The 7,329-nt window shown below is 42.3% G+C and overlaps 1 protein-coding gene and 1 long non-coding RNA gene across 10 annotated transcripts in view; one reads left to right on the top strand and one right to left on the bottom strand.

The window, feature by feature from the left end:
* Positions 1 to 7,329, top strand: part of sox5 (SRY-box transcription factor 5) — a 105,172-nt gene that overhangs the window by 89,354 nt on the left and 8,489 nt on the right. For 6 of the 9 annotated variants that reach the window (XM_015049901.1, XM_015049871.1, XM_015049878.1 and 3 more), the window contains 3 exons: positions 292 to 490; positions 3,992 to 4,167; positions 6,885 to 6,987. In XM_015049901.1, the coding sequence (XP_014905387.1) occupies positions 292 to 490; positions 3,992 to 4,167; positions 6,885 to 6,987 (478 nt within the window). The remainder of the gene's footprint in view (positions 1 to 291; positions 491 to 3,991; positions 4,168 to 6,884; positions 6,988 to 7,329) is intronic. The other 3 variants (XM_015049858.1, XM_015049887.1, XM_015049895.1) reach the window with 3 other exon arrangements.
* On the bottom strand, positions 642 to 3,983 carry LOC106958150 (uncharacterized). Its single transcript, XR_001427095.1, has 2 exons — positions 2,876 to 3,983; positions 642 to 2,127 (listed from the first exon to the last, which is right to left on the bottom strand). It is a non-coding gene; the product is annotated as an uncharacterized LOC106958150 (long non-coding RNA).

A 7,329-nucleotide genomic window follows, 5' to 3' on the forward strand; every position in this document is an offset into this window, starting at 1 on the left:
TTTTGGGGTGGTTATTGTGTGTGTTTTAAGGGGGGCGTGTTTTTTTTGATGTGTTAGGGGGTGGGGGGGGGGGGGAGGGTTTGCACCCAAAGGTCTGTGTGTGTGTCGTCGTGTGAAGACAGGCAGTGGCATGCACCCCGTCACCTTCTCATCGTCCGACTGCTGTGCATGGGGGTTCGGCTAAATCGGCACGTGGTCTTGGTCATGGGAGACGTGAGGGCGTCCCCCTCGCCTCCAAATTGCCTTACGGTGGTCACGGTGGGCGAACATGTGCTGTTTTGGTTTTTGCAGGACAGTGAGGGTGCACAGCCACTGAACCTGTCGGCCAAGCCTAAGGCATCCGAGAGCAAGTCACCCAACTCCCCCCCAACTTCCCCACAGGTTCCTGCTGCCGCTGCCGCCACCACCAAGCTGGGTCCCGCCGGCTCCATGAAGCACAGCGCCGTGCCCTCCAGCATCGGAGCGCCATCCACCAGAGTCAGCTCAATAGGTAAGAACATTTAACTAGCCTGTACAGTAGCAGAGCACTGGAGACTAAAGACACGCTAGTAAGGGGCTAAAAGATCCACTTTTTACTTCCCATACCGACATCAATATGAGGTTTAGTTGGCTGATACCGATCAGATACAGAACAACTGCTGTGTGTTTATGTACAAATTTATTTTATAACTCGGCATCAGTACAGCACATTTAAATTGATTAATAACTTTACAAGCTTTGTTCAAATATGCAAAAACAACTTTCATTTGTTCAATCAGTGAAATTAGGAGAACAACAGCCAATGTAAAATAAATAAAGTTAAACTGACAAAATCAAAAAGGTTGACTATCTTGGTCAAACTAAAAATAAACTGCAACAAATCTTTTAAATGGTTCAGAAAGTGGAATTAGAAATTCTAAATATAATGTAAAATAAATAATGAAGCTCAGAGCACAAAGCGTAGAATTAGACTAAATAGATCTGCACTTATGGGTTTGGCAAATTGTCACTGGTGCCAGATTTTATTTTAGGGATAACAGGGAACACAGTTACTTTTTAACAGTTTATTGACATGAAAAATATCTAGCTGAGTCTACTTCCATCAGTAACAACTTCAACACTTACGAAGCTTTTTGACCAATTAAAACGTCCCACTCCGTCTCTAAACAAACTGTAGATGTACAAGCTCAGTTTCTTAAGCTGCAAACATTTTTACAAGAAATATACATTGCCATGAGTGGAAATCTCAAAGTTTTTAAGAAAAAGTGTTTCTATAACAACAAGAACAGTATTTTTTTTTCTAGCAGTACTGTGATGACAGCACCATAATCCTTCCTAACCACATGCTCACATAAAGAAAAAAATGACAAATGAATCACTATTTTTTACTCCTAATCCATTTTTCATGCAGCACTGATAGTTCAAATATTACACATATGTAACAGGCTATAATTAGTGTTTGTGTTGTTCCTCCGTGCTGCTATTTGCCTGCAGGGCGGCTTCATTGTTATGTGTTTATTAGTGACTGAAAGAGACAGAGAGAGACATAGGAGAGAGGAGAAGGGAGGGAATGGGAGAGAGAGAGATGAGGATTAGTGTTTCCTTTTTTTTTTCCAGAGCAATGAAGTGGGGGAATAATAAAGAGAGGAGTGGATGACAGACAGAAGGTATCACCAATGAGATTAGACAAGCCTCTTACATGAGCCAGGACAGCGCAAACACCCAGCATACAATACCAGCACACACACTCAAACTCACACAAAGCCTCACACACAATCCAACCTCCTCCTCCTCATATGCAGTTAAGTCAGTTTTTTTTTTTTTCCTGACATTCTGGCTAATCTCACTGTTTTTCAACAAATCGGCGGATTTAATATCAGATTAGTGGATTTTCGGTCCCAGATGTTTTTTGTTCAGAAAAATGGATTACAGTGTTTAAGTTTGTGTGCGATCCTGGCTGAATTATGTGTGCGGCGGTGGAGGCCAGATCCCTGATACGCAGGAGCTCATTGTTCCATCTGTTGCCGCTGAGTTTCAGGCGGTCAGGAGCGCCGCGTTCCGGCTCATTGTATTAGGATCCGTTTTACAAGTTCAGAGTGGACAGACAAATTGGAACGGGGTCCAGAGGTGGTCGTTTTGATTTGCAATCTGTTTGAGGAAGAGAGAGGGGGGCGCAGATTAGGAGGGCCTTTAGGGGTTATTCATATTGAAACTGGAATCAGAATGAAACCTGATTAAACCCTTCTGAGTGCAGAACACATTTAATTTTTCATCAAGTTCTTTTTCAGACCGCATACGTCTTATAAGATCAGAGCTTTTTAACCCTGATGTTTGTTTGTTTATATGTAGCTGGTGGAAAACTACAAGTAAACAATTTCCACATTTTAATGTCATTTAAACAAAGATGAAATAAAATGTAGATCAAAATTTGTAGTTTATTTCTAGAGTTGCTAAAAGAAAAGTCTTGTTACCTCATATGCACAAACTTTAATAACAAATTTAGCAAAACTTTCTAATTGCACAAAATTTTTCTTTTGTCGTTCTGGTCTTCACAGAGCAACACAAACTGATAATTGGTGGTTAATTAGTCAGGCTGTCTGCTCCTAGAATGCTAACTGTAGGTTTAAAACTATTAGTTTTACATCTTTTTAAACCATGTTGATCTTTTCTTGCTGTCATTCCCAGAAAATATAGATTTTTTTTTCTAAATTTAAATCAATCATTAAAAAGCTGAGGAACTATTGTAACTAAGCTAAATATCACGTTAAGACATCTGCTTAAAACTTTAACACTTTTCAACTTAACCCAAGCAGATGCTTTTGCTTTGTTGCAACACATTTAGCATTCAGTAAACCTAAACATGAACCCAGATATAAGTGTTTCGGTTTGAGAAGACCTTTCCACCTGGAGGAATGTTTCTCTCTTTCCATCTGTCCATCTTTCTCTAACCAGACAGAGACGTAGGCGCCACTGTCACACATTTGTCTCAGTCCACAGAGTGAACAACTGAAGTCCCCCAACTTGAACGTTTCCTTATGAACGTACTGCATGCATCTGCAGAGAAGAGGGAAAAAAAAAACAGAACTTGTGTTATCGCAGTGCGGGAGAGCAGAAGACGTCCCCTCCAACCTTTCCCTCCTTTTATCTGGGTCACATTCACTCGTCTGGTCTGGATGGTTGTCATTTCTGTCAGTTGAAGCAATCACACAATCATGTGTGTGCAGGAATTTCTATCAACCCCCCTGCTGCCTCTTCTTTTGACTGCAGATTAAAATTGACTGCCACCCAATTCTGTCACCCCCCCCACCTCCTCATCTCTGTTCTCACTCCTCTGTCCTGCCTCTGATCCCGCACCCTCTTTTTTGTCGGGCTCCACTCCCGTCCAGATTTTCCGGTTATGACTTCTGAAAGAGTTCACGGCTCTGTCATTACCAATCTGAAGCTGATAATCTGGTCCGAGATGGCATTAGCGGCGCGGATTAGCGCAGATAAAGGCCTCATAAAGCAGCAGCGGCTCTTTGTTAAGAACCAACCGGACCGATGGGGAGCGGAGATAGCGGCGCCTCACATTCTCACACATGCAGAATAATAATAAGAGGCGCCTCTGCTGACTGTAACGCTGCTTACAGCGTTCTGTTGAAGGGGATGAGATTGCTGGGGCAAACTCTGACTCACATGCTCCACTCAGCTGCAAAGTGGTCAGTCGCTTTGAGTGTTTTCAGATAGATATATAAAACACACACACACACACACGCGTGCGCGCCCTGGTAACCTCCCCTCATCAACTGTATGTTAATGCCTTTACCTTATGGTTCAGAAGAAGATTTGTTCCAGATGAGAACCTTCAAAGTAAACACTTTGGAGTGTTTATCCAATAATAATAATAAAAAAGGCTGTTCTCTTTTCTTTTTTTTTTTTTTTGCTGTTAATACTCAATCTGAATTTGTGCTTATGAAAAATAAAGCAGCTGAACAGGATGGCTAACAGATTGTCCCTCCCGTCTGCGTCTCAGCAGACTTGTTGTCTTCGTTGTCGTCGACAGCCTACCTGAACGACCACGAGGCGGTGAGCAAGGCCTTCGCCGAGGCCCGGCAGATGAAGGAGCAGCTGAAGGGGGAGCAGCAGGCCCTGGACGCCAAGATGGCCTCCGTCAGCAACCTCAGCCTCAACAACGGCCGCTCCGACAAGGTCAGCTTCTTTTTATTCTCCTTCCAGCGCACAAAGATTTTAAAATCTAGCCAGTCATTGAGTCGTGAAATTTGCCAAAAGCAACTATGTGTTGTTTCCTCTATTATTTTAAAGTTTGTTTAATGCACAATTTTAATTATTTTAAGGTTAAATGAACTCAAATCAATTTATACAGCTGCACAAATTAACAATCTAATTGATTCTGTGTACATTTTGAGTTGGTGTGCATTTCCTAGAGATGTGACGGCTTACCGAAATACTCAGTGTATAAATACATCAGAAAGATCTTCTCAGATCCCGCCTCAGGTGAAATACTAATTGTGTCAGAATTTTTTTTTTTTTCCCCACAACAAATGATTTACACTCAGTCATCCGGAGCTCGGCACAAACGAATACAAACTGCCGCCTTTTATCTCAGCCTCCGAATTTGGTGCGCTAAACAAAAAAATGCAACAGATCTACCCTGAGTCCTCTGAAGTCATCGCAGGCCGTGACCGTCTTCATTGTCGGCGCGCGGTAATTTGTCGTGCCATGTGCCGTCCCCGCCGCGGCATGTAGGAGGTAAATCGGCACACAATGCCCTCGCGCAGCTAAACGGGGCCAGATAAGGTAAAAACCGGAGGCAGCGCGGAGGTAATGACTGCGTCTATGAGGCACACTGTAGGGCTCTGAGAGAGAGTGTGTGTGTGTCTGTGCGTGTGTGTGTGTGGCACAGCGGAGTGTCAAGAAGACAGTAATGTGAAATGACTGCGTCGGCTCCTCAGCGGCTCACATAAACTCTGGGTATTTGTTCAACATATTTGGAATCAGCTGGAGCAGAGCAGGAGTTATTCCTCCTGCTGCTTTACTGTATTCATGTTGATATTACTGATAAATATTGCATTTAGAATCATTAATTAACACTAATATATACAAAAGAAACCACTAAACTAAACAGTATTTTTTCCCCGTCCTGCTCTTTATGGAGTAACATACATTTTGACAATAGCTGTTTAATTGGACAGACTATTTACACTGCAGCCGATGTTACAACTGTAGCAGTAAAACCATTTGAAGCTCTTATTTTCACTCAAAATAAATGTCAGCTGGGATTTAATTTAAACTTTTCAGCAACAAATCTTTCCAGAGTGAAAATGTAGAAAATAATCTTTTGGCCAATTTTAAAGGAGGAGATGATTTAATTCTTTGGACTTTTTAAAACGACTAAATTTGATGTAAATGCTTTAAATGTTTGTTATAAATGATATTTAAAATTGTTTGTATGTATGATCAAGAGGAAATATGGAGCATTTCTGAAACATTGGTGATTCTTTGTGATGTTCTGCAGCCCCGCTCCTCCTGTTCCTCAGCCGCTCTGGGCTTTGTGTGTTGGGATACGGCGGCAGCGTCTCTGACACTTAGAGGATTAGTTTTGTCACTACTTTGTGTCTCCGCTCTCATGTCAGCCATTCAATCCACTTTTCCCATGTACTGTACCCGGGCTTAATGTCAGACTAGACTGTCATCCACTCCGTCTCTGCTCACACACACACACACTCCACAAAGCCAACTGAGAGTGCATATTTAATCTTAAAATCTGAAAGTGTGAGGAGACATTTTGTGCTCTTTTATTTTTTTTTTTGGAACGAGTACTGAATGAGGCTTTCATTAGAGCAAAATGAGGGAAAAACTCCTAAAATATTTCTGATTTACATACAAAATGACTAACTCCAAACTATTGAGGGTTATTATGCATTTATAAAAGCAGAAGAAATTAAAACTGAAATACTTTTGAAACATTTAGAGCTTTTATTCTTCCTCTTCCCTATTTATTCCAATCTATTGGAGGGGAGGAGAGAAATTATCTCTAACAATTAAACAGTGTTGGACAAAAAAAAAAAAATAGATAAAATGCATTTCATTAGCATTCTGCCCTCCCTGCTTGCAGCCACCCGGCTCACCAGGGTCACATGGAAATGGAGGAGGACACTTTCTGAAACATCGTTTTAGAAGAAGGCCGTGTTTTGGGTAGAGCTCCTAATCGTGTAATTAAACTGTAAAACGTTGGCGCTGGTGCCGTGCCGCCTGTGTGTGTGTGTGCGTGTGTGTGCACACACGAGCGAGCATCAGCCGAGCTCCAGCGCAGTGTGTGCCGGCTGCTTGCATTAAGCATGTAAATGCTCAGTAAATCAGCCTTTTATTGGTTGTAATAAATACCCAGGGGGCCGCGCGGCGTGGCCCCGCTCTCGTCCGCGCCGCGCTCTCTCCCTCTAATGCGTCGACCCTCAGGGGCCTCTGCAAGAGAGAGGCAAGCCGCCGCACTCCACTCTCGCAGGTGGCTGCCAGGAGTTGCTACACACACACACACACACACACACACACACACACACACTTAATCAGCAGCACACTCACATAACAGTAAACATCCAAACCGGAGTAAAATCAACATTCTTTTACATGGGAACACAGATGTGTGTTCAGGCTTTTAACATTTCCACATGTCAAGCAGCTTGTCTGTTTGGGGGGAAATGTATATATATTTTTATAACACTTAACAATTGTTCATTTTCACCTCAAATGTCTAAAACGAGAGAGAGAAAAAAAGATTGTAAAGATATGAGAGTAGTTGTAATGGGAGCTGCCAGTCAGAAGTGCAGGTTTGGAGTTTCATTCATGTTTTCCCAGCATATGACTCAGACACTGACCGACTGCTACTGTGAACTGTTTGTGCCGTTTAGGACAAAGCTGCCTTGGAGAGTTTGAGTCAGCAGCTGAAGCAGCAGGCCGACGACAAGTTCAGCCACGCCATGCTGGACTTCACCATGAGTGGAGACTCCGACGGTACACACACACACACACACACAGAATGCCAAAGGAAGGATGCTCACATTCAGAATGTCTGAGCATTAAAGGAAAGATGACTTGCACAGCAGATACAAATACACTGAAGTAAAAATTCATCTTTTATTGCTTTAGCAAAATCTCACTCTGATTTGATTTTACTTGTAAACTCAAACTTTCATTTTAACACTTATTTAAAACCTAGAGTGAGTTGTTTATTAACAAATATAACTGAAACCATTATTTTCATTTTATGCTAGCTTTGAGATTTTGTAAGTCTTTGATTAGTATTCACTGCTCCCCCCCCCCCCCCCCCCCCCAAAAAAAAAAAAAAAAACTCCT

This window comes from Poecilia latipinna, unplaced genomic scaffold, assembly GCF_001443285.1.
Source record: "Poecilia latipinna isolate Pla-1442-1.1 unplaced genomic scaffold, P_latipinna-1.0 Scaffold46, whole genome shotgun sequence".
NCBI lineage: Eukaryota > Metazoa > Chordata > Actinopteri > Cyprinodontiformes > Poeciliidae > Poecilia > Poecilia latipinna.